This window comes from Megachile rotundata, chromosome 9 (genome assembly GCF_050947335.1).
Source record: "Megachile rotundata isolate GNS110a chromosome 9, iyMegRotu1, whole genome shotgun sequence".
Classification (NCBI taxonomy): domain Eukaryota; kingdom Metazoa; phylum Arthropoda; class Insecta; order Hymenoptera; family Megachilidae; genus Megachile; species Megachile rotundata.
The window spans coordinates 16034903-16062170 of record NC_134991.1 but is presented as its reverse complement, the minus strand read 5'-3'; the positions used below and the strand labels follow the sequence as shown (position 1 = coordinate 16062170).

Here is a 27268-nt window from a genome sequence, read left to right as displayed (position 1 = left end):
ATTGTCGAAAAGTTACTCAAAGTGCCGTTTCTTGAAATATGACGTCATTTGTAGGAATTAGGAAAAGTGGATTTTGTTTTGGATTATGGAATCTTTGGAAAGGTTTTTAAATAATTACGCTGTTTGTTTCCTTTTATTTCATATTTATTTAAAGTTCTTTGTTCGTACAACTTACATATGCACTAATAATACATAATTATATATTTCATAGTTTTATTGCTGTATAAATATGGAAGATTTATTGGGTTGACTTGAAGGTTGAGAATCTGAAGTAGCGTAGCGTCCAAGATCACATCTGACTATGTGTTGTCACCTCTCAGCAAAGTGCTAAAAATTAGAGATAATAATAATTATTGCAATTGACTATATAAAAAACGTTTTGTGCATGCATAAATAAAAGATCTTGATATATTGTGAAATTGCTCAAACGAGCGCAAAAAATATTAAAAAAGAAAAAGTAGAAAATGAAACGCGAGAGACTGAGATATGTAAAATAATGGTAATTACGAGATGCGTAAGGTGTTGAAAAGGTAATGAAAATAACGAATTGCTTATTATACATATGCAAAAGAAAGTAATACGGGTGAATGTGTAAAACATGACTTACGTTAAAAGCAACGATCGGTAGAAGGGGTGATAGGAACACAAGGCGGAGCAGAATTCCATTCTCCTGAGACGTCGAACCAAGACTGAATCGAATTTTACTTTCCTCCAGTGAATTATTCCAAAACGCTTAGGCCTTGTCTTCGTATTCTGGATATTTCGTTATGATACCGATAACGCTGTAAAAATAAAAATTTTTAGATAACAAGAATGACTAGTTAATAGTTTGAAGGTTATAATACTTTGATGTTCTAACAAGAAGTAGGAAAAGTTGTAGACATTTCATAAAACATAAACTCGGATGTACGACAATTTTCTCGATTTATTTTATACACTGTATCCGTTAATCTTTAAATATATTACGTGCGATGTACTCTTTAGGTATCGATCGAGCGAATGAGCGTTTGAAACGAATCGATCTTATTTCGAGAAACATAAATTTAGAACAAGTCACCTTCGCACTCGTAACGAACTCTTTGTTTGACTTTCTGCACGAAAACTGCATCGGTGGGACAATTAACTTATATTGTTACAGAAATGTCGATCGAAACATTTCAAACGGTGGCCGATCGTTTCAACAGCAAATTTTAGTTTGGAAACTCATGATCGCAATTGTTTTGAGCGACTAATACAAAATTACACTTGTACGTGTGAATAAAAAGTGCTTGTGGGATAAAATAAATGTTACCGAAAAGAAGACATAAATGACACTGGTTCTGCTCCCTCCTGTAGGTTGAGATCCAGACGCGTCGGTAACAATTCTCGAGTCTCGTACCGAGAAAGGATTATCGATTTATCGACGGTCACTCTAGTTACCGACTGTTGCCGCTGTTACCGACAGTCGCCCGACTTACCTACGCCCGCTCTAGTTACCGACTGATGCCACCGTTACCGACAGTCGTCCGACTTACCGACGACTGCTCGAGTTACCGGCCGTAACCATAGTTACCGACCGTAGCCATAGTTACCGACAGTTGCCCGACTGACCAACAATCACCCTAGTTACCGACTGTAGCCATCGTTACCGACGTGTCCAGATCTCGTACGCGAAGGAAATGCGGTCATTATTAAATGAAACAGCGTTTCTTTTCCTCTTAAAGATTTCGAATGTTCAAAAATATTGTTGCTTACCTAAAAAGAGATAGAGAAAAAAGATAACGCATACAATCTTTGGCACAATAAATATGAATACACGGTATGATCCTACACGATCGGTGTCTCGTCGACTTCAGAATCGGTAGTGTAATTTTAACCCTTTGATTAAAAGCTTTTAAACAATTTTCCGAAAAATATAAAGGCAGTAGTATAAACTTTGTACGAGAGAAATACTTCGAGCCTACATAAATAGCACGCGAAATAGTAACGCAAAGTACCAAAGGTAAAAGTAAAGAGTAGTGTAAGATTTACTTCAAGACTTTTTGACTTGTGGTCAAAGGGTTGAAAAGAAAATTAGTCAACAAGACACCGAAACATAAAACGCTCGAGTCCTTATCGATCACCACGCATGAGATCCTTCGTCTTTCTTTTTACACAATCATATTCATAACCCTCTCACTGCGACATTCCCTTCGCTATAGTTTTATAGTCTTAAATCTACCGCTGAGACTCGATACATAATTGACTCGCTGCTTACTCGAATGTTTCCTGCGGAAGAATTTCTGCCCTATCGTGAATTCGTACAAATTCGGTGTCTCGACAGATAATCATTCGTACATGCCCTTTATAGATCAGTTTTCGAGGACGTAAGTATACGTCGTTCGCAGCGAAAGGGTCAACACGTTGACTGCCACTCGTCGTCCATATTTTTCATCAGGAACTTTCTTACTCACCCGATTGTACGTAATCTAGCTAAGTACTTGAAAGTACAGACAACAGAACGAACTAAATATCTGTTAGAAATAAGTGAAAGCGGACGTGGCAGTCAAAGCGTTAAAGAGGGATAAAATGGGGCAAATGAAAATCGAAGTTTGCGACGACACAGAAAATTACAACTAACAATATTGCGCTTAGCACCTAACGGGGTTATCGTTTCGGGAATTATTACTAAATCTTGGCAGTACACTTGGAATCGATCACTCGACAGTAAAGACAGTTCGATATCCGAATACGCGTGATTCGAAATTAAACGATACAAAATAATCGCAATTCTCTAAGCGTAAAATTTCATTTCATATAAACGCATAAGGATTTGTCGACATATCGATCGTCGATAATATTTGCAAAATTGATTAACGAACTTATCGACTGCTTCGAAGGGAAATCTATTTTACCCATTGCGGATAACGCGCGCGTCATTTCGAGACTAAAGAGGCGGGAATTTCGAATGCTCCCTTCGAGAAAAGATCAAGCGGTTAAAGCTAAGGAATAATTTTAAAAGGAATTTTGATTCTCGATGGTGCGTGCATGCTCGATGTTACGACAGTCGATACACGGGAATATATTGGATTAATTGCGGGATATTTGACGTCGAGGGAACTTTGACAACTTCGTTCCGAACGCACGAGTATTTTGATTTTGATCGATCGATTATTGTTGCGCGTTGCGATATCGAAGCGCCTCTTGATTACCACTTATCTAGAAAGCACGGCTGTTAATAGATACGGGAGACATTTCGTAAGGACTGAACCTAGATGACTGAACAACGAAAAAAGTTCGAGAATCCTATAAGTGTGAACACATCGTGTCGGGTCATTTCATAAATCTTTGCGTGTAAATATTACTAAAAGTGGTATCGATGAATCAATATAAATATATCGCGTGTCGCTTGTGCGAGAAATTAATATGATTATTACGCGGTTAAAAGAACCCGAAGACTTATGAACTGACCTAATAATAAAAAGTCGACGTTACTTTTGCCTCTCGATCATCGAAAACAATTATCTTGGCGGAGATAATGCTCGAAAGATTGGGCGGAGAAAGTAACAAGCTTAATCGCCTAATTTGCAGGCGTTTTGATTCCTACCTCGTAATTCTAAGTATACCTTACATTTAACAAACGAAAAACTTCAGCGGTTATACGCGAGTAGGAACTTTTTTCATTGCCGCAAGAAAGTGTCCCCGATATTTATTAACTTTTTATAACCGTCGCGCTATGTAGCCATTCTCCTTTCGATTCGCGAGTTATACTTCAACTCGACTACGACTTTACTCTAATTATTTTACGCTATTCTTTCATTCCGTACAAAGATACGTTGTCCTTTCGATACAAAAGTTTTGGTACATCTAATCGAGTCTTCGTGATCTAACCACCTCGAAATACTCGAACACGTACAGTAAATAGAAAATTGAATCCCTTCTTCGATTAACTCGTGCACGAGACGATCTCTGGATCGAAACGGAGTTCGTGCTTATAAGGTAAATTAATCGAAGGTGTACGCGATACGTTAAAACGCTGAAGGCCACGAGTATATTGGCAAACGATCGGAAAAGTATTCTCTAACAAACGTGGTCGTCTTCGTTCGAAAGTTAGTATGTCAGAAATGCGTGTCGAATCAGCGTTCAAGATGTAATCTTCTAACAGATTAATTGTATAACATTACAATGATATCACAATTGTTCTAGCGCTCATTTGCCAATGTATAATCGCGTGCATCGATGCGATTCCTCGGTTCAAGCGAAATGTAGAGGAAAGAGTCGGGTCGGTAGTTAACATTCCTGTTTTCATTTCAACGCGGTTGAATTTGCCCGGATACTAAGGACCCCCAGCTTCCCTCTCTATTGTTTTCGCTTAATCAAGGGAAGGTATTCGTGCACGAGAGTGTACTCGCGGCCTAAGATAGGAAAGCTACTCGCGAATCCATTTCTCTTCGACGATTATCGAAGAAAAAATGGCAACGTTCGTTTCTTTATCTTTCGATCGACGCGTACGTTGATAATTATATTGTCTGGCGCTAAGCAGGCACGTGGTTCGGGACGTTCGAAGAGGACGAAGTCTGCAACGGGGATCGTGACTGATGGAACCTGAGCAGTTCCGAAACCGTGACCGCTACTCGAACTACCCCTCGACCTCCTTCCAGCACGTCGCTAGCACAGCACACGAGATTCTGAAAATGACAAGCACGCGTGCATGCTTCGTTAATTTCACCGTAATTAACATGGTAATAGTAACTACTCTCTCTCTCTCTCTTATGACTTAGTCATAAAGTAACTTGCTTCGTAATTGGGGAAAAAATGTTTCGATAAATAAACTGCTACCGCAATTAGATCATTGGGAGAACACGTTCGTGCGATCATCCAACATCGTTTAACATCATCATTTTTACCAAAAGAATATTTTATTATCAGTGGAAATAGTATTACAATCGTTACGTTAGTCGTACAATCGATGTTACACAGTACGATGTTAGAAGTAATTGATAATAGCGGCAGTATCGTTCAAGTGGCGTAGAAAATGAAATCTTTTTGCGAACGAAACGCGATTTTCTCTCTTTTTAAGCTTAGAAAACAACAAGATACGATAAAAACGAAGCACCGAGTTTCGAAAAAGCTATCGAGTTAAAGCTCTTAATTTAGCGATAAGTTAGCTTACGTACAATTTGTAAAAGAGAAAAAAAAACAAAGAAAACGACCAAAGAGAAATTGTAGCTTCAACGTATCATATATCTGTGTTCATACAATACAGTATGATATAATACAATATAATAATATATATATAATATAATATAATATAATCTATCTATATATGTATACCTATTTATATATATATATACGTTCTTTCTTTTTCTTTTTATGTCCATTAAAAAAATTATACAATTATACAAGCTAAATACAACGGAATGATCTGATGGTTCGGTTTCTTCTTATCGCGCGTCTTTTAAAGCGTTCACTGCCACGGTCACCAGTGACCAACATTTTAAACGCAACCTAGTCGAATAATTAATAAACAATAAGCGATGACAAACTTTAATATAACGACTCAAACTTTTAATTACTCGTATCCTTAAAATTAAGGTTTTAACGTGTCTGACCACCATATGTCCTTTTTCACTGTGGCAGTGAACGCATTAACGAGCAGAGTCATCGACGCAGTCGATCGTGAAAAAGACAACCGACAAAGTAATAGAATAAAAAAAAAACGCTGCGGCAGAGCACAAAAAGGCGTCAGAACAAGACGATAAACTAAAAATGAAGTACAGTCTTTACGGTTACGATTAACCCGTTGCCTTTCAACATCGTATCTCGGATTTTGACCCAACGACTTATATAAAAATCACGGAACAAATCGTTCAATTAACAAGCGCTAGGATTTTCGGAAGATTTCATTTCTTGATGTTCGAGTCATTCGTTCATTGGGAAAAAACCATAAGGTACGGAGTTGATTAGGCCCGACGTCTTGTACGATCGTAATAGAAAATAATACTGACGCGATCGTCGCGACGTTTTACGTCTCGAAAGTATCGAAGAATAGCGACAGAAAATAGAAGAGGAACGAAAGAAGAAACTAACTTAAATCACTGGCGTGAAATGGGTTTCAATAAATTAAACGAGAGAATAAAGGAAAACAAATCCAGCTGACTAGATGATCTTATACCTTACGAGGACTAGAAATTGATCAACCTTTTGCCGCAGATGCAACAATGAAATAAATAAAATTCTGGAAGTGACCAAATTCACCTTGCATCCTTTTGAATCTTTGCGCGTTATTGTACTCGTGAAATATAGTCATTCGCGTTCGTTGGCTGCGTTATAAATTACAGTAACGTTCGTATAAAAAGAATCAAGATTGTTGTAAAAAAGGTGTATATACGCACATGTATACTGGATCGCGTGAATCGTTCGTACAAAATGAACCAACGTTATCGTATAGTATATGTATAGAAAAAAATGTCTATGATAGAATAAAACCTCGTGAAAATTCCTTTGTGCGTTTCGATTCAAAACATTGTATACTTTGGCCGCGTTCGTCAGTGCATCTTTTCGTTCGATGTCGTGTATGAAAATCGATCAAGTATAAACGAGACTTTCATATTTAGACCGTAGCGACTGTTATTTCTAAATTTCTATATTCTGTAATGACGGACGAGGAAAATTTCGTGTAACAAACTATCGAGTTAATATCGAAAGATATCCGCCCCGTTTATATTTGTTCGCGCACGGTCGACTGATCCGACTGATTGACGTGTTTGGCACTGTTTAATCTGTCGTGTGAACTATATCTGATAACTGGAAAATATGGTAGATCGAAGGTGTGGAGCAAATTCCGGAAGCAAAGAATCGATCGAAGGACACGAGCGACCCGTTCCTCCTCAAATCCTTATTAAGTAGGCGATAATCCTTAAATCGTACGAATATACATACATAGAATAAGTTCTAAACGATACAACACGCGTATTGTACACACGTTGGTTTTACGAATCACGATTATACGAAAATATGCAGATTATCTTAGGCTACGACCGAATTGCTTGGTCGGTGAAGTATCAGTGCTCTCGTTTCATGTTCGTTCCCTCCTAACGAAAATCATCCTTTCTTTTTGCTATCTTGGAGGAGAAGTAGAAAGATAGAGAGACAGAAAAGAAAATAACGATAAGAAAGAAAATATGTCTGTCTGCCGCAGTTTCGTCAGGAAGGGACACACAATACTGTTCGTGAGAACTCGTAAACAAGAAAAACAATTTGATCGATAACTTATACGAGAATCGAGGTTCTCTTTAATGTTCGAATGTGCGTGTTTAACAGCTAAGTACCAAAATAGGAATTCTTTCAAATAAAAGACGTTTCTAGCACCTTGTTTGCGAATCCTGTAAGTACTCGAAGGCTACCTATCACAGACCCATCAATCCTGAAAGAGCCGTAGGCGATTTTTATTGGTCGAACGTTAAAAAAATACTACCCATCCGAGGTATTACGCGATGATTCTTTTTCTTCTTTTGTCTGCTTTTTTTTTCTTTCTTTGAACTCCGCCATCTACGACAGTATCATAGACGATGCCCCAATACTAGACGAGAAAATTCGTTTCCCTCTTACGCTTAAATGGCAGGTCGAGCATTATGTAAGTATCAATGTTTTCGATCAATTCTTTCGTGAACGTAAATGTTGTGACTGTAGTCACGAATGACTGTGTTGCGATTTCAATCAAATACAAGTAAAATCCTGCCCGACGATAGATTCGCTCCGATCATAACGATTCGAACGAAAAATTCAAGATACGTACATACACAGGCGATTCGTTTTTGATATGCGAGCGTGCTTTGATTACGCTCTTTGATTTCGCGTTCTCTTCCGTCGCTCGAGAACGATCAGAGAGTCAAGGATGAAGTTTGCCCGAGCTCTCAAACAATACGATACAAAAACAGGAGTAAGGAAACGCTCGACAAACTTACACAACTACACAGCGATTCCTACGACTAAGCGGACTAAAATATACGATCAAGCTGCCTTCTGATACTTCTTAAATACTATTCAAATACTTTTGTTCGTCGGCTTCGAAGCGTTTCTTTAACACGCGAAAAGATAAACCTTGAAGCGCCATAAATACGGAGGCAGAGAAACAAACAACCCTGTTGTAAAGCTAGAGCCGTGTTCTAGTCAAATCGTTTAACATACACTTGCGCGCATAGATGACTTATGGTATACTAGCGCTATACTGAGTTTGGACAGCAGCCTTGTAATTAGATGAAAAACTTTGATATTTGACTTCTTGTCATCGTTCCAATGCGTCAGCGCTAGTATATCTAACAGAATCTTATCGCGAGTCATATCTTTTGCGAGTAAACTTCCCGTAATCGAGAGCAGCCATCTATGCATGCCTGTGCATAAGCAAAGCGCCTCTGTAGCTTACGAAGAAACGCTTATTTAAGGGGTTAAATAAATTTCAAAGTGTCCTAGTCTTCCAACACAAAGCAATACAAACGAAAAGGAACTATTAGGTCGGAAAACTACGTCGAGCTGGAAGACCGAGACACTTTTGACAACGACGAAGGACCTCGATGCGAACGATCATCGAGATTATCTTACTTAACGTGTCTCGAACAGGCTGAATGAAAGTGCAAAAAGCTCTGTCTCAACGATCCTCCAGGAAAAGAAACGGGTGTCTTACGATTGCTGAAAAACGACTCGATGATTTTCAACATCGACGCGACGCTCGACTCGCTTTTCTTTGCTCGACAAGGCAGAGGCGAACGAAAAACAAAAAACAAAAGGAACTTTGTAAAAAATATCGTGCCGCTCTAGAAGTACTAAATGGCGTATAAGAGTGGAAGAAGAGCGTCGCATAATTTCTTTTTTAATCGAGCGACTCGACGACTCGACCAGCAACACCGACAAATTATCGAACGTTAATTGGGGAAAGTGAGAAAATGCGTGCTCTTCGAGTAGTCTCGTCGTGCCTCGATATGTATACGGGGATCGATCAAATATAAACGAGGCTCTTTATACAGCAGCAAAACGTATATGCAGGTAAACGCATAGCAAGTTTTTTTACGTATAACAGTACCTCGATAGAAGAAGACTCAGTATCCAATTCGTAAATTTGTGTCAAAGCGTTAACGCTTTACCTATCGCCCACAGATGACGTGTACATCATAATAAATTAAAACTGAAAAGATCATTTCATATTATCAACTTCCAGCGCGTTGAAAATATATCGATCGGATACTAAATGGATACAACAATAGGTAAAATGAACCCTAGGCAAAGAATAATCTTCTGAATGGAAAGAACAATTGCTAATTCGGTGAGAGAAACGGACAGATGTTAATGGACACGATATCGATCGAATTTAAGATCGCTACGAAAGAGTTTCAATTTATATTTGATCGGTCCTTGTATATCGTGGTTAACTGATCTTCGATGGTGTTTTTCTCTTGCGAGCGTCGTTCGTTCCCATCGTATCGCACTCTGGTGCGTTCTCGTCTTCGTCGCTCTTTTCAGTCGGGAACGGGGAAAAGATAGAGTAGAACGAGGGACGATAGGAATGTGGCGAAAAGCATCGCGGACAAAACGCGATCCTGAATCGTATGGGATGAACCTGCAGCCGATTCTTCGTTATCTTTCTCTCCTTCGTCACGGAGAAGGAGAAGAGCGGAGACGAGACGCGCCAGAGCCTCCAGCCCATACGCGTCCATGTAACCCACGTCCATGATTGCGTCCGCGTCCATTAACACCTCCTGCAACACCAACAACGATACTACTCAGTCCCAAGTCTCTACCACGTCGTTGGTCGTTTTCAACACGTTTCCGTTTTCTTTTTCTTTTTCATTCGTACACAGAAAGTCCTGGCCTCTTTTGTGTCGCCCACTTTTCCCTTTAAAGCACACCTTTGCACACCTTTCTCGACATCAACTGCTACTATCATCGGAAAGCATAGACCTCTCTTTCAAATTCAATCCGTATAAACGTAGGCTCGCGATAGAATAAACTGTAGAAGCAACTAACGCGTTCTCGAGTACTGTACAGGACACTATCGTGATTGCGTAACATTTTGGGGGATAGACGCGAGGAGTTCATTTTAAAAAGTTTACAACTCGTCGTCAAAAGAGTTGAAAAGAGCAGAGCACAATCGATGGAGAAAACGAGAAGGTACGAATACACTTGGAAGATGTGTTCGGACGAAGCAACGAGCGACACAAAAGCAGACACGAATCTAGGCGCATGCAACTAAAGCTCTCCCTTGCTCCTTTTCACTCGATTCCTCAAGTATACGATTCGCAGTAAGATTTTGAAAAAGGACGAATACCCTCGCGACTGAATCGAAATCGGGGACTGACTAGTAGTTGTTGGAAACCTCATGGACAAACGTACCGACTGTCGTCGAAGCGTGAGTCACGATCGTACGTAACTTTATTCTTTCCATCTCGAATCGTTTCGAGTTCTGCGTCCGATTTACGAGTGGTACATTCCACGACGAACGAACACGAACGTTCGCAAAAACCTCATCGAGCATGGTTGAAAAAACACAAGAGGAAAACGAAAAAGTAATTTCCTTTCGCGTCGAAGCGTACGCTCGGTTGAGAGATAAAGCACGAAGGCTCTCTAAAAAGAAGGATATAGTAGTATTCGTGTTGCTTACCTCATCGACGCCGATCTTCCGACACGCCTCGAGAAAATTGTCGACGTTACGCCTGCATCTTGCCATGGTTAACTTGGGCTGTAAATAGAGAACGCCGTGCTTTATCGTAATTTCAAACGAAAGACATAACGTTGAAGGTAGCAGGTTTGGAAACACTTACCACGGCTGGCGAAGGGACGTGAATACTGGCTACCGATCGAGGTCTCACGTGGTTCGCCAAATGACATAAAACGACTCCGTCGGTTAACGCGGGGGCGAGGTCTTCTGGTAAAGCCATCTTCAGCCTTGTTTCTATATGCTGAAAAGAGATTTCGACTTTAGCTACATGTTCTCGTGAAAGGTACAACTCGAACAGACAATCGATACTCACATTTCGAAGCTGTTCGATTAAATCAGCTTCCTCCTTGGCGCGTTCGAATTCTCTTCTCATGGTGAAAGAGTATTTTTCTGGTACGTTGCTGTTCCACGTAACCGATCTGGGTGACTTTGGACTTCCGCCGTTTTTACTGGGACTCTTATTACCTGACGAACATCGTATAAACGATAAAAACTCTCGGTACTATAATCTAAGATAAACGGGTATTTCTTTTATTCGTTCAAGTAATTATTACCTTCCACGTAACCAACTGCAGTTTTGACTAGTCTAGGCGCATGTCCGGGGCTGGTACTCGAGGATAAAATGCTCGTGGAAGTTTTGATGGGCGAACTGGGCTTCTTGTACGGCTGTTCCATGTACTTTCCGTTCTTGTTATTGTACTCGTTATTACTACCGTTGATGATAGGCGTGTTCTGATAGTTGATTCGCGACGGTGTCACCTTTTGCACCGGTCTCTTGTTCGCGTTCTCCTCGTTGAAGATTTGCTTGCCGGTCAAACCAACACCATCCTTGTTGCTAGACGGGTCCGTCTCGTTGTTCTGCGATTCGTTGCCTGGCGGTGTTACCTGTTCCCGAGGCCTGTACACGCTGGGCCCTTCGTTGGCCCTCTGTTGTCTCAATGCCTCTTTGTACTCTCTGGAAATTTGCCCACAAGATTACGAAACGTCGAATTCCCACGAGCGCGAAGTCAGACTGTCATACCTATAAGTTTGAATGTGATTCAGCGGCCTCTTTTCATCTCCGTTCAACAGAGAAGTAGAGTTTGCGGTGGACGTTTGTATAGGTTGTACCGATTGCGTGTTCGTCGATATCGATGACGTTTGATTCAGATGAGCGGATTCTAAAGGACTGAAAGAGAACGGAACAACCGATGAAACGAACAAACGATGGTAGCCCTTTCTTTTCATAGATAATAGTGCCGTTGTGACCATATTTCGAGCTGAATCGCATTAGGGTTTTAGCCAATAACGCGTATTCGTAAGCACGCGCAAAGAACGCAACGGCACGATGAATTCTCTGATCGGTTTATTAACGGCTCGCTTACCCGGGTGGCGTAATTGACGCGTGATAAAGACCAGAGGTCATCGATCTTCTGACGTCGCCGCCGTTCTCCGAGGTGCTCCTCTCCAGTCTCCTCTTTTCCAACTGATCGTGCAGAATCATGGCCTGCGACAATAACAACAACAACGGAGTTACGTAAGAAAGAAAGGGAGAGATTTTCGAGGGAAAGGTGAACGCGTTCCAACCGCGTCGCTCGAATGTTTCGCGCGTTAATCGCGAGAGCCGTTGCCAGCTAGTTCTTTCAATGGGTTAAGGTCATTCAACGAGGCTTGAACGACGGCCAAGCTCTTTGGCGTCCCGCGACAACACGGATATCGCTGTCGAGAGCCTTCTATTCACTCGCTAAATATAGACATCGTATCAGGCGAGTAAGTTTCGGCGACTCCGATCGTCTCGATTGTACTTTGTTGGGCGCCGCTTACGCGTAGCGACGCGGAAGACGGAAAATCGAGACACCTACCTTGCCCAGCTCGTCTTCGAGAGACGCGTGTTCTCCTGGCGAGATGGTACTAGGCGTCGACGTTCCGCTACAAGATCCGTTCACGCTGGTCTCGTGAGGCAGAGTAATCGAAAGCGGCGAACATTCTTGACGCCACAATCCTCGAATCTCGCCGTCGTGCACCTGCGCGCAAAAACGTGTCCACCAGGAGGTACTACGAGAAATCGTCGACCGTGTGCTTGGCGTGCTTGCTCGGATGCGTGTGTTTAACAAATGTTTATTTATTTTGCACGTATCGTATACAACTGTTTGGGCGAGTCCCGAAAGAAGAAGCGAAAAAGGAAGTTCTCATGGACGGGGATAATAAAGGTATCTACACCGGACGAAAAGTTGCCTAGGGAGAGGATCTACGAGGTACCCCCGCCAAAAAGCTTATCGTAGAGCCAGGAACAACAGAAGAAGAAGGCGAAGCGAAGAGTAAAGGACAGGGCTAGAAGAAGGACGAGGAAACTAACCGCGCTGTGAATTTCTTGGGACCAACGTTTGTCGACCCCGTCACTGGTGCTGTAACCGCTGTCCACGTTGTGCCGTCTGTGGGCCCTTGTGTCCAACGTCGCGTGACCTCTCACATCCAGAGGCGTTTTTCTCGCGCGGCCTCCTCTCGCTCTCTCGTGTTTCGCCGCCTGTCTCTCCAAATATTTAAAGATGTGCGTTCGCCCGCGAATGCATAACTGCGAACAATTTTAACACGTAGGAACGTGATCAAGCGTTACGTCGGCGTTACGCCGAGGAAAAGAACGTTCGAGCTCACCGAGGCAGGTGGCGAGGTCAGAGGATTGTCGGAGAGTCGAAAATCGACCAGACTCTTCATCTTCCTCATCTCGTTCGGAAGCACGGATATTCGGTTGCCGCTGATATCCAGCTTCACGAGTCTCAGGTACGTCAGTTCTGCGAACAACGGTTTACGAATGTTACGTAGAAAGTTTCGATTGCCCACACAACGGATAAAGAAACGTTTGGTCGATTTCCGTGAATGACTCTGTGGGGCGAAGATTCTTATCTCGGAAGCAACCCACCTATAGGCAGGTGCACGAGCATGTTGCTCCTCAGGTCCAGGGACCTGAGTCTCGCAAGGTCGCCCATTCGAGGTGGCAGGTTCGTGATTTCGTTGCAGCCTGCGTCCAGCTCGGCCAGCGCCGACATTCTACCCAATTCGTCCGGTAACGATGCTAATCTATTGTGTGCGACCAGCAACGTTTGCAACGGTAGCCTGCATATCTCTCGAGGTAGAGACGTCAATTGGTTCCGACTATGAACAAAACAGAGTAGGAAGCTCGTTAATTTCAACGACCCGCATCAACGACCTGGACGAGTTAACGTTTCTCTTCGCGTTACCGACCTAAGATCGAGGTAGTTGAGCGACTGAAGCATCGCCACCGTTTCCGGTATTATTCTTATGGCATTGTGGTAGAGATGTAGCTTCTCGAGGAACGGAAATTCCGTCACCTCTTCCGGCAATTCGGCGAAGCGGTTCTTCGACAGATCTGCAACAATCACGCAAAACACATGTTCGATCAATTATCGTTACGAAAACGACGAAACAAGTCTTTCGATAAGTAAGAAACATAGTCGAGACTTTGATGGAAAGAACTGTACTTCGGTCGTTAGGGTGCCGTTCGAATTCGCAGGGGGATCTTATGAATGGGGTGCGACGGTCACGTGCGTGTACAGCCGAGGACCCGAGGAAAACGTAAGGGTGGCTCAGCTGCTATTCCCGTTGCCTTCGAACCTTCTTTCTGATCAATAACTATAACCCGCGTGTTTTCGATTCCTTCGGGAGTTGGTTAGCCAACGATTCACCTTCTGCTTTCTCGCTCCATTTTTCGCGAGTATTCTTCGCAATATCTTATCGTTTATCGGTTCCATCTTCATAGTAATTAAACTCGAATTGCACCCAATTTATTACCGTAACAGTATTCGAGTATCGGGCGAAACAAGTTGCGCGTTAAGCTGGATTTATCCAAGCAACACGAAAAGAGTTTCATACACGGAGAGAGGCGCTAATTCCCGATCTCCGTTTTCGAGGAAATTTCATTTCCAAGGTCGAGTTTACACGATCGAATAGGAAATTGTCGATCGATCGCCAAGAGGGGCCATTCCCGAAACGCGTGGCTCGTTATCTTTCTATCCGGATAATTTGCAAGTCTTATTGCTCGCAAGCCGACTATTTATCGAGGAACGGTCTCGTTTCCCTGTAGCACGCCCACGCCGGTAATGGGAACGAATCCATGGGGTGGAAGGCAAAACGTGGAACCATTGGTATACGGTCGATCGCATAATCGTCGAGCAAGGGCGTCGGCCTGTTCGTGTTCCTACGATGCAGACGAAAATAGCAACCCCTGTGTTCATGCTTTGTGTCATCGTCTCCCGGCTCGTATCCGATGAAATTATAAAATTTTCACCGAAGAACTGGTGCAATCGAATGCACTCGATGAAAAAGGGATTAGTTCCGACAGGGAAGTTTATCTGAAGTTCTTTGCACGCGAGTATCGAGTAACGGGACGGAAAACTTTGTAACCGTTTATAGATTTCTCGTCAAAATCTTGGAACTCGAATACTTTTATCCGAAAGAATATCGGCCGAAGGGCGGGGTCGAGGTTATCCTTAATCGATCACGATGTACGAGTTGTCTTGAAAACAGGTAGACCCTCTTACGAAGGATCACGACCTTCCGAAATGATCGTGGATGTCGAATTTCGTGACTCTGCTCTTCCAGATGATCAGAAACGTTCAGTTACGATAGAGTTATGGCTCCATAGACACGGGTTAGGTTAGTTACAGCCTGTTTCAGGAAGGGTCGACGCATCAGCCAGCCAGTGCCAAGGACCAAGGTCGAGGTCCAAGCAACACGAGGGATCGATACCATACGCGATATGCTATGGATTCTCGTGACGTTCAATGAACTTCTCCGTGACATTCGCTAGAGTTTGGGCGTGGTCTTATTGTCCAGGTTTTCCACGGTGTTGGTATTGTTCGCGTGGCGCGTTTCCGCGATAAATACAATTACACGGATCGGCGCCGATCAACCGGTCCGCGTTCTTCCGAGCTAATAACGAGACACACGCGGCATATTGAATCGCGTCGATCGAGGCAAGAGTTTGCATTTTTATCGCGCGTTCGCTCGCTTGCGTATGCATATGAGCAAGACAATAACTCCGGAAAGACGGTCCGTACAATTATAAAGGGCTGGACGTATATGCCGGAGTACGAGCGGAAAATGTCCGCCTCGTAATCTCCATGTTAATTTGCGTACCAAGTCGCCTGTAGGGAAAACTGTCCGCACGATCATTGCACCGCGACAAAACGTTCTACTAAAGATCTAAGTTATCGTTGATCAATGCCGCCGAGTCTATGCGGCAGAGAAATTGTGAGAGAGAAGAAACGAAGTTGCGAGGAGACGTTGAACGAGTTATCCTTTAAGGATAACGAGGCAGAGAACGACGACCAAAAGCAGAAATTCCCGAATGTCGAGCATTTTCAAACGCGGTTTCCGTCTAGACTAAGTAGCCTGCGGTCACTTAATCTTTTACATAGATTCACGACAACTAAGAACATGTACCGGTGTTGTTTGGGCGTGTCGCGTCACGAAACGTCGGCTACTATCGGCGATACAAAGCGTACGGTCAACGACCGCACGCGCAAAAATCCTCTCCTACGAATGCTAAATTTCGGAAATAATTAGAGGGTGTCGAAACGTCCAAAGCAATAACGACCGTTCGTTGATCGGAATATCGAGCATCGCTTCGATCGAGTTTCATATGCCTGGAACGGGATGAACGCGCATAAGACGCGAGAGAAAATACTGTAACTACGTTACAAGTTATCGTTGGCGGGATATATGGGGTTGTAAGAGCTCGCATAAGGGCTGCCGTGAAACCGTGGAAACAGAGGGTTGCCCGATCGATAACGTCCCCATAGCAGATATCGTTTCAGGGGGTTGGCTGTGCCGAGAGCGCAAGGTGTCCCATGAACGCGCATACCCTCCCTTTCTCGGCGAGCGTTTCCCGTGGAAAATAAAATCATCCAGGGCCCAACGAACGCCCTAATGATCGGTAACGAGGTATTAGGAATTCTCCTAACGAGCTACGCGATCTGGAAACCGATTTAATTCCACTCCAGATACGTTATTAAACGCCAACGCGATTAACGATCGACTAGAAGAATGCGACTAACGCTTGGGCACTTGTTGGCTCGTTTACGATCGACACGTGCAACGATATTTTGTTTCCTAGCGCGATGGTGTCGCAACCGGTGCGACACTTCGTACACCTACTTCTAATACATTTTTTAACGCGACGCGTTGGATAGGGCGGTCTAGAACGCGCCACTGGTATCGAAGCGTTGCGTGGGTTATTGAAATTATTACTTTAAGAAAGGAAAAAAACGGAAGCAGCTGGAAACTCTTGTCCGCCGCTGCTCGTCCTTGAATCGGTACCGTCGGTGTCATTGGTAGAACGATCCCGTCAGAGTCGAACAGGAGAAAAATAAGGAGAAACTGCGAGAAACACGAAAAGCAGAAGGAAGGCCGAAGGAGCAAGAAAGAACGTACGACTGCCACTTTTGTAGGAGACCGCCAGCACTTCCGGCGACGAGGACGCGAGTGCGAACACGACTCGCATACTCGATCGAACTCGATGAACAGCATCGAAGAGCCATGAACCCTGAGCCTCGTCGACTACCATCGGATTATCGATAACCGACGCTACGAATTCGACATTCACGATCTGGGATTCTTCGTTTTATCGACTGCTACCTGTGCGCGACGCTCTAGGTAGATTCGATCCACGATACTCGAGGTAATCGTTGAACGATCGGTAAGAAAACTTGCCGATCATTCGCGCGGACAACGTTACTCGTCCGAGGATCGCTTTGCTGGTAGCCGGTAGACTCGAATTAAGCTCGCGAGGCAACGTTCGAGGGAGAGAAGGTGGAATAAAGAAGGTAGTATGGCGCAGCCGGTTTCCCTAGTCCTGCTGTCCGACCATGACAAGCTGCCAGCCAGCGCGTACGAACAGTGCGTGGTATTGTGCGTGCCGCGTGTTCGAGCGTGCCAGTACGCGTGCACGCCCTTCGTTTGCATGCGTAGCTAAGCGCGCGGTGTGCGTGCAATCACGCTTCGCGAACAGGCTACGCTTTTTCCATCGCATTTCGACGTTTACTATCGCGTGAAAGCTTAGCTTTCCGAATCGGAGCTTATTCGTCGCCGCGCGAATCTTCGCGGTTGCGCGACTCACCGGGTGGAAAAAATTATTAAAAACCGAATGAAAGGGTTAAACTGGGCTCGAGTCTGAAACGGGAACGATCGATTCGGAGTCGTCGTCGTCGTTCATTTTCACGAAGGCGTGGAAACTTGTTTAGCCGGTTGAAAAAAAAAGAGGGAGAGCCTCCTTTTCTTCGTCAGCGACTGGGCTTTCAATTATTGCTGCATCATGGAAGAGCAAGCAATTCGTCTCCTCTCTTGCATTGACTACGAAAAGCCCGACTTTCCCGAGGGTTTCTCCCCGTTCCTTTACGAGCTTCCCTCTCTCTCCCTCTCGCGAACACGAGTTTCCAGACTGCGCGGCTCCAGCATCCTTGACCCAAAAACTAATAGCCGACGTAGAAAAACCGAGCGACCTGGGCAACGTCGAGGCGAACTCGTCGGAAGGTGTACAGGGTGTAACGAGACCGTCTAGCAACGGGAGCGTACTCGATAACGAACCGAAAGATCGCGTTACAGCCACGTAACCCGCGTTTCATTCGAACCGTGTACATACTTTTCTTCGTAGACCTCGACGCGATCGAATTCAGTAGTTTCTTACGAGAGAATACGACCCGAGTCTATCGATTCGAGTTCCTTTCTCGCGTACGATTGTTTCCGAACGCGAACTGATCGATCCTCTAATTTTCGCACGGATATTCAATCTATTCCACTCGAGGTATAACGAGTATAAAACAAATTTGTAAGAACGTAATCGCGCAAGAACGAAAATCGTTCGCGCAGGGGTTAATGCACGAGGACAACGGTGGATCGTAGAACATCGGAGAGAAGAAGTTCCAAGAATTTTTTTTATTTAAATCGGAACAATGAGGTAGACCAAAAGTACTCGAAAAAAATCTACGGTGTGTCGAGGTGGCTGCAAAAGGGCCAGACTCGATCGCACCGCGGAGTCCCTTTGTTCGTAACCATGCTCCGTAACCACGAAACAAAAGCTCTGAATACGGCCCGTCGTTGTTCCCCGGAGACATTAGACCGAAGGACACGCTCCTGTCGTCGTACCTTTTGTTCAATGACATCGTCGATGAATCGATGACGTTTTTCATCATCTACCTGCCGTTCAATGACGCGATCGAGATCTTAATCTTCCATTCTCGCTGCGCTGTCAACTGCTCACCGGATTTTCTCGTTAACCCGTAGGAATCTATGAACGCGTAAAAACGTCCAGCACATGGCAGGATGCTACGAACGCGTAAACACGTTCGAAAGTTCAACATGTTCCTGGTATATTGAATCAGTTGCAGAAGTTCGCATCTGCTAGTAACGTTATGCATCTTTGGCACAGCTTAAAAAATGAATTTTAAACACCCCGTATTTGGAAAATACACAGCACCCGAAAAATTAACACGAATTGCGTTTAAAAAAATTGAATGGATCTTTCCTGTTGCAACTGTTTTCCGCTCGAGCATCGTGGTTAAAACGCGTAAAATTTGCCCGACGAGTCGATTAGTTTAACTACGAGCAACGAGAACGATGAGAAACGCGGTAGATTTGTTTTCACGCGAATTGTTCGACCTGGTGTAAACCCCGTGTCTTCGAATTGAAGCCACGCAGATACAGGATTCGGTTAGCCTTAATCGCGTGACGGCCTACTAATTACATCTGCGCTCGCGATTCACCGCTACGAGCGAAATTTACGCGATACGAGTAAGGTACACCAGCGTCTCTCGAAACGCGACGATTGTCATTAATTTTTAACAATCTGCCACGTACGGGAGAACGATATTCTCGGTCGAATCAATGGAAAAAGTGGCTTTGATCAGACGTAACGGCCGTTCCGTGATTTTCTGTAGGTAGAGAAATCCGGTGCATTAGCGAAATCAAAGGGATTAAAAGAGTTCCGTAAAACGGCTGACAAGTTGGCGGTTAGCATCGCTGGAGGTAGAACGACTCGGAAAGATTCGGAAAAGCGAGGAGAAATGGATTAGGGTAGCTGCGAGGGAGTCGAGCACCCGCGACAGATATAAAAGCATCCGATCGTTTGGAGCCGGTTCAAAGGTTCGAATGGCAAAAGAAGAGAGACGCGAGCGGAAAAGCGGCAAAGCCAAAGCGTGACACGCAAACAAAGCCGAGCACGAGGATTTAGCCGGTTCGTCTGAGAGAAGAAAAACCGTTTCGCGGGTAAAGCGCGGAAAATAAAAAAAAAGCTCGTCCACTGTCTAGAAGATATGAAGTACCGCGGAAAAAATTCTGCGAACCCTTTCTTTCGGAGAAGCTAGGAGGAAAAATATTTATCTTTTTATTCGAACGATTCGACAGCAGAAAGTCGAGAGATATACGTAGAAGTTGCGCGAGAGAAAAACTTGGAGGGATGGAAGCGTGTCAGTTTCATTAAATAACGCTACTGGAGGTGGATCTTGTCATTAATTTGGCCATGGTCAAGTTTCGTCATCGTTCCGTTTAAAAGTTCGCGTCAAATCGCGAGTTACTCGTTTCGTGACGCGTTGTATCGAATGTTTTGCGGAGCAATTCGACGTCGTTGAATTATCTTATACTACGACCGCGGACAGCTTATCGTACGACGACCCATGAACAACTTAATTACGTTCATTATCCATCCATACGGTAGCTTTGAACTGCGACCAGCATTTAGTACCTCCGAGTTAAAAATTCTCGAATCGATGTTCTATCCCGACGGAGTCTGCAGTAAAAAAGACAAATTTTTTGGCTAATTCGATACGCTGGCAGCTGCAATGCTGGAGTCCAAGTTCTACCGCAATTGGTAGCATATAACTCGTAACAGTATTTCTTGCCACGATTTCAACCCGTGCCACGTAAGACGCGTGCATGAACTGACAAATGGGATTACCGGGAACGATAATTAGCGACCGTCCCTTTCTTTTACCTGTCTCGACTACCGATACGCACCCACTAGTCGCTTTCTAACGAAAAATCATTACTATTCCTCCGATTTCTCTGTTATGGATCGCGTTTACTTTTACAACGTCGTAAGAAAATTACGTTCGTCTTCGTATTCGCGGAACATACGCGTCGAACGGAGACGCGTTTCGTATCCGCAATGCGGCTACAATTTATCGACGAACAAAACGCGACGCGAGACTGCCGTGCCAAGTTAAGATGGTCGATCGACGATTTCATAGTCCCTCGTCCCAACAAATTAACTGCTTATCTTTTCACTTTCTTTACGAACCATTCTTTGTTTAACTATTAGGTATTTTTACTAAATTTCAAGCTTCAAACTTACACGTATTAGTAAGAAGTAAATATTTGTAAGAAAGGCTCCGTATCTATCCGAAGGAACCCAAAGTAGCTCGTTCTACGACGATAGTAAATTATCAGGGTATCTTTTGATAAGGCTGCGATTAAGGCTTCGAAGAATTCAGGAACGGGGCAAAGAAAAAACAATTGACCCATTTCTTAAGGCAGTTTAGCGTTCGAGTCAGCGTAGGCAGGAACAGGCAAACACGTTGAAGCTTCTTTCACTCTCGAGTTGCCGTATAACACGGTACACACTCTGCTTCGCTTCGCCTCGCCCCGTTCCGCTTCGGCATCGTGCCGTTTTCTAATATCGCGCGCTACCCTTGATGCGACAACGTTTGCAGAGCACTCGTCGGTGTTCATCTCGACGAGGATTATCGTTTCCCGACTGGCGCTGTATCTTGCGGGGATCGGCAAACCGATAGCGGTCGTTTTGGGCCTGACCCAGTTCGCGAACTCGTGGAACGCGAGACGGGACGAGACGGTGGCAACCCGATCGTTCGACACGCTCGACAAAGGTCGCGACCGTGAAAGCCCTCTCGAATTTCAGCGGTTACCGAAGAGGATACATCACGGTGTTGTAACGGTGAACGCGGACCGGCCGATTAACGCGTGCGCTTCGCTGTCGTCCGGGTCATCGATGACCACGGTTATCTAACTATGCGAATAGATTCACCGCGAACGTTCAAAATAATAAATTACAACGTTCCTGTAGATTAGAACCTATTTGCGCCGATTAAAAATGGAACAAGAAAACGACCGTTTATAATTGAATCCCTAAAAACGACGACCGTCGTGGTAATCCCAGAGACACCGAAGCACTCTATGTGGAATTAATCCCTATTGTCTTTAAGAATTCATTGGACATCCGAGCAACCCGTGCCCCTTGGGCAAAGCTCAAACACACCTGTCCAAATTTCGATATAGCTTGTATCAAAGATCAGCCGACTAGCGGACTCTGTTAAAAATGTAGAGTGGGCTCGGTTGGTCTGCTTAGGACGGCCCTGTGATACTGCTAATTATAACTCGGCAACGAAACCACCACTAATACATTTTCTTGCACGCGGTCGCGATACGCTCGACACTCCTCGGCATTGCATTTTCAAAACGGTGCATTTTCAAAGAAACTGCCTCCCTTTCCATATTTCGAGCGACTACTTTCGCTTGGCTCGTTCGCGGACGCTTTTGCGCCTCAGGTTCGCTAATTAGCGCCTCAGGTTCCAAACCGTGGCTGTACAACTTTAATTAATGTCTCCTTTTACCAAGAATTTTATGCTTGACGAACCTTCGCGTCAGGTGTCGATTAACCGATTAACGCGTTCGCTGTCTTAACCGTATTCCCGTTCTAATCTATCGAGTTAGTAATACGCGATTGTGTTCGTGGTACTTGAAAATATTTTCTAGGATCTTTCGTTCATGCACGTGTAACGTGGAAGTCGTTTTCTCCGAATGATATTTGGCTGGAAAAGCGAACAACCACGAAGAAGCTCTTGAGCTCCCATTTATTCACGGTCGTTAATGCATAGACTAAAGACAGGGGATAAGTCGAGGACACGCGAGATACAAGGATAACAGCTATCGCGAACGTTCATCGAGTACTCTCGAAGCGTGTGCGATATGATCGTGGACCGGAGAGTCGAGAACGCAAAGATGCATCGAACACGGCAAGTCGTGTCGAGTTTAGTACGACATTCGTTGAACGAACAGCGGTAAGATCGTTCGACAAATCGTTCAAATTCTTCTATACGATAAGATCTGCTTTTAACCGATGCAAAAACGACTGACTCATGTAACCGAGCGGACGCATCGCTTATCAGATTGACAATTTGCGTTAGAAAACTGGCTACGGGACGCTGTTCCGAAAGAAAAGAGCGAGGAAGATGTTTAGATTGGTTCAATCTTCTTTCGCAAAAGTTTTCGCATCGGAACGATTTTCCACCCTTTGACGGTTGGCGAGCGCTCGAGAAGACTTCATCTAGGAAGAGTGCTCCTTTGGCAGAGATGCAAGAGCGCGAGATAAGCGAACAGTAGCAGAGTGCTACGACGAGGCAAGGCGAACGATATAACGCGTTATGGAGTATCGACCTGTTGGCACCCCTGCCTCTGGCAGCTGCTGTATCTCTATCTTTAGCTCAGACCCAGTCCCATAGCATGGGACTCTCTCGTAACCCTCCTTCTTCCTTCTCTCGCGGGAATCGTGCTTTACCCCCTTGCAAACGGGACTTTACACCCTTCTGTCTTACGAACGATCGACCGAGAAGCTACGGGCAACGAAACGAATCAAGAAATTCCGCGTGGAAGCTTTCTTTCTCTCTTCGCGTTGCACGTGGTTTCTTGTCTCTTCCCGATCACGAGCGAATTCGCGACAGGTGTCTCGCGAGGAGAACCGGTCAGGAGAATCGAAAGGCGTCTTCCTCCCGAATCGCCCCAGCTTCATTCGCTCTTTGGAGCGTCGCGACATTAACTGGAATTGTCACCGGAGTAATATTAATCGCGTCCCTTACGACGGTTAATATCGCCTATTTGTAACTTCGATACGGGGATATTTATATACGCTATAATTGCTGCATGACTCTCGTTTTAGAATGAAAGAGGAATGTAGAACTATAACGAAGATTTACGAAACAGGTACACATGTCGGTGTGTGAACTAAAATCTGGAAGATTTTCGTGGACGAAAAAGGGAAAATGAAAAAGCGTTTAAAACTAGAATTAGACTGTCGCCGTCTCATTGTCACTGACCCATGAGATAAGGAACACATCTGGGATATATATACATACACGAATGTTCAAGTTGCGCAACACGTGCCGTTAGACGCGTTATAACTAATGTTCGGAGTGCTGGAAGTGGCAAAGAAGTTTCGCGTGAAACGGACCCAACGCCTCCAAAAAATTAGGGTCCCGTTACTTAGGAATACTAATTTGAAAGTACGGCAAAAGCGTTCCGTTTCTTAAAAGTGTAGCCAGGAGTTAATGCATCGGAAACGACGAACAAAGACGAAGGTTAGAAAGAAGAATAAAAGGATCTCACCCTTTTTCTTCTCTCTCCTCCTGCTCGAAGAAAGCGCGCAGTGCACCGTGACATAATCGATAAGAAGCTTTTTCCGTAGCTAGAAATGTTGTATGTATATACCGTGCTTCGTTCGCTATTTAACGCGCTTCCGACCGTAATTCGAACATTATCAGTAATTGCGCGCGATTCGAAAGAATGCCGATATCGCTAAAATAACGAAAGAAAGGAGGTGCGCAAAACCGTATATAAACGTTAACGGTGAACAGAGAATTAGAATGCGTTATACCAAGTCAACTTTGAGGAAATAATTTGTCTGAAGGTAGTAATCGTTTAGCCAGCTGTCTATGGCAGTTCGTTCGCGTATCCAACCTATTTCCTAGCACCGTTTTGTTTCCTCATCGATCGACTCGAGGTTGCGTATATGCATTCAGAGACAATAGACCTTTTTCCCGATATGTACTCGACACAAATCAAACCCGTGAGTTTCTCCGGCGAATGGAGACAACGAAAGCTACGAAAGGAGCTAAACGAAAAAAAGAGAAGAAAATTTCGAACAGTACCGTACTAAATATTCCATTAAAATTCTATCCTAAAGACGTTCAAACTAGAACGTTCAAACTAGAATTCCGACTTCGATCTATCGCAAATTGAGAAATATTTGAACACAGTACGTAACGATAAATAAAGTGAAATGCAGACAGTGACCACGGTCATGTAATTCTCATCGTCAACGTTCTCTTCGTTGTTGCGGCGGTCTATTTGCGTGTCATAGATTCGTGGCTCTGGTCTAGTCCCTCGTGTCACGAACTGACCTGGGGTTCCTTAACGAAGTTACGTCCCCTTCTGTCCTCGAACAAGCTCTTCGTAAGAAAACACGACGAATATCGCCTCGATAATATAACCTAGGGCGAAACTGTAACGACTACGAAAGTTCCCTTTCGCTGGCTCATCCCTCGACCATCGACGCCGAAATTACCTCGTTCCCTTTCGTTCGACAAAAGAATCGCTATCGAAAATCGATAAGCTAGCCACGCAACGATGAAACGTCGCGATAATTGTTTGTTCTTTTGCATCGACCGAATAATCATCACAGACTCTTGATTAAAATACACCTGAACGAATAATCTTTTTTGTCTAAAGAATATGTACAAAGTCGTTTCAAGAAAACCGAGAACTTTATCTTCTGCTGTTTTGTTCTATAATTAAAATATTTTCAAAGCAGGCGTATTTTATCAACTACCACATTCAAATTAATATGTACATAATAAGAATGTAACTGACGTAAAATGTTGAAACCTAATAAAAGTTGGATAATACCAAAGTCACGAATACGTGATGTAAATAGTGAAAGTGTTGATGCACGTTGTGTATACTTTGGGAAATGAAAAAATTTCATAGCAAAAGTGAAGCAGCGCAATGGCGAACACGTGGTAAATAATGACACATTTGATTCGCTGTATCGAGGTATCCGATCGATATCTTGTTGATTCGCGACAAATCGAATCATGAAGAGTCACAGGTTTTCTTTCGATTATAGTTGATTCACGATGGTTGAACGCAGTGGGAAATGTTTGCAGTCGTTACGATTGTACGCACACGTTCGATAAACGATATCGTATAATCGATACGCCACGAAAAATAATTCACTCTCGAAAAGTATAATTTTTAATAACCACAGATACATTATCTGAATTGAATTATATATCACCCTGTATTGGCAAAAATTGATCTTAAACAGTTCCTAGCAAACTATTTCCTTTCGACTATCAAAAAGTTTACGAATTGTCGATACTTGACAAGCTTATTGACAGTCTCAAAACTTGAAGTACTCTTAGGCTTCTGCGCACGTAATAGTTGACGTTAACGGTGTTCCGGTATCAAGCGGTGTCGAATGCACGGTTATCGCGGTAACAGGAAACACCGGGTGTGTCAAGATAACGTCACCTTGCAAACGTATACTTGCGTGAAAAGTACTTTCTACACTACACTCTTTTAGCTGGATACCCGTGTAAATAGTGAAAATGAAAAAACAATTTATTATCGGTTATTATCTTGCCAATATAATGGTGATACGTTTGAGAGTCGAAAATAAAACTTGTACAGGAAAAAAGTGCATTCCATAGATATCGTCGTGCAGCTGTCACTGTATACTTTAACTTGTAATAACTTGACATCTTCCCCGCCGCGTTTTCTACCTGTACGTTGCACCTTTCCTACTTCAAGAAATCATAGGTCTGGGTTGTTGCACGGTAAATACAGATGCGCTTGAATTATGTAACTCTTTGATGTATATAACCGCGAAAGTAAGCATGATTTCTTATTCAAAAGATAGACAGTCGTTCCAGGAACTTTCGGTTGTCTCCTTTCTTTCAGAGGGAAGGAACGAAATTTGAGTTTGTAAAATGTTTTAATTATATTAAAAATGTCAAAGAGAAAGATTGCTTGGGATGAATCGAATACTGATGAAATGCACAGTACACGTATAACCAGAAACAAAACAGTGTGCGGTGTGTACATTCGCCGGATAATAATTGATGCTACATACATGCGTGAATATGACATAAACACGAGTGTTCGAGGTTAACTCCGAAAGAATTTAAGCTGGTATCACGTGAAACATCGTAGCGAGATTAAAACGCCGTGACGTTTCTTTTATTCGTTGTACCATGACAATAAAAGGATCGAGATCAAAACAAGAATTGGAATTTCAATGAATGGATTTTTTATGCGACACTTTCTCGAGTAATAAACTGTACGAAACCTGTAGCATCGTTTATCGCGTTTACTTGCATTATCGTATACTTTTCAGTTAAAAAACAAAATGTATGATAAGTAGAAATCAAAAACTCACCGGCAAACACCGTGTCTTGAAGATTATATTTGCTGGAGCCTGGTTTTCCAACTTTTGGAAAATCCTTAAGTTTTCGACCGCTAAGCTTCAGCTCACCGCTTAAATGTGCTTCCTCCAATATTCGCTCGAGACTTCTGGTGAGCTGCTTCTGTATGTGGCCGCTCATATTCGACGCGACCATCGCCATATTACATTTTTTGGGCACGTATACGCGGAAGCACGACACAAATATTCTCCCTGGCGTACCAGCCACTCGTCTTTTAAGACGACGAGGCGAGATGTTACGAGAAACCCAACACCCACCGACTGCTCTCGACACTTGCTCCTGCGCTACTGAACGGAGTCTCCAATCGGAGTACATGGATGGGTACGCGACACCA

At 43.7% G+C, this 27268-nt stretch overlaps 1 protein-coding gene across 4 annotated transcripts; it reads right to left on the bottom strand.

Moving 5' to 3' along the window:
- Window positions 1–121: 121 nt before the first annotated feature.
- Lrch (Leucine-rich-repeats and calponin homology domain protein) lies at window positions 122–27264 on the bottom strand. 4 transcript variants are annotated; one of them, XR_001097300.2, is made up of 14 exons: window positions 26889–27251; window positions 13889–14033; window positions 13566–13798; window positions 13301–13437; window positions 13005–13220; window positions 12511–12672; window positions 12034–12155; window positions 11691–11837; window positions 11224–11624; window positions 10983–11134; window positions 10773–10910; window positions 10613–10690; window positions 608–782; window positions 122–327 (listed from the first exon to the last, which is right to left on the bottom strand). XR_001097300.2 is itself a non-coding variant. In XM_003707937.3 (13 exons), exons 1-13 carry the CDS (start codon window positions 27247–27249, stop codon window positions 4494–4496), a joined length of 2445 nt encoding a protein of 814 aa, XP_003707985.2. In that variant the 5' UTR covers window positions 27250–27251; the 3' UTR covers window positions 908–4493. The 4 variants fall into 4 exon arrangements, 3 of the variants coding, with proteins under 3 accessions (XP_003707985.2, XP_012151418.1, XP_012151419.1); XM_003707937.3 differs by lacking the exons at window positions 122–327; window positions 608–782 and adding an exon at window positions 908–4646; XM_012296028.2 differs by lacking the exons at window positions 122–327; window positions 608–782 and adding an exon at window positions 4859–9710 and having other exon boundaries at window positions 26889–27252.
- Window positions 27265–27268: the final 4 nt, after the last annotated feature.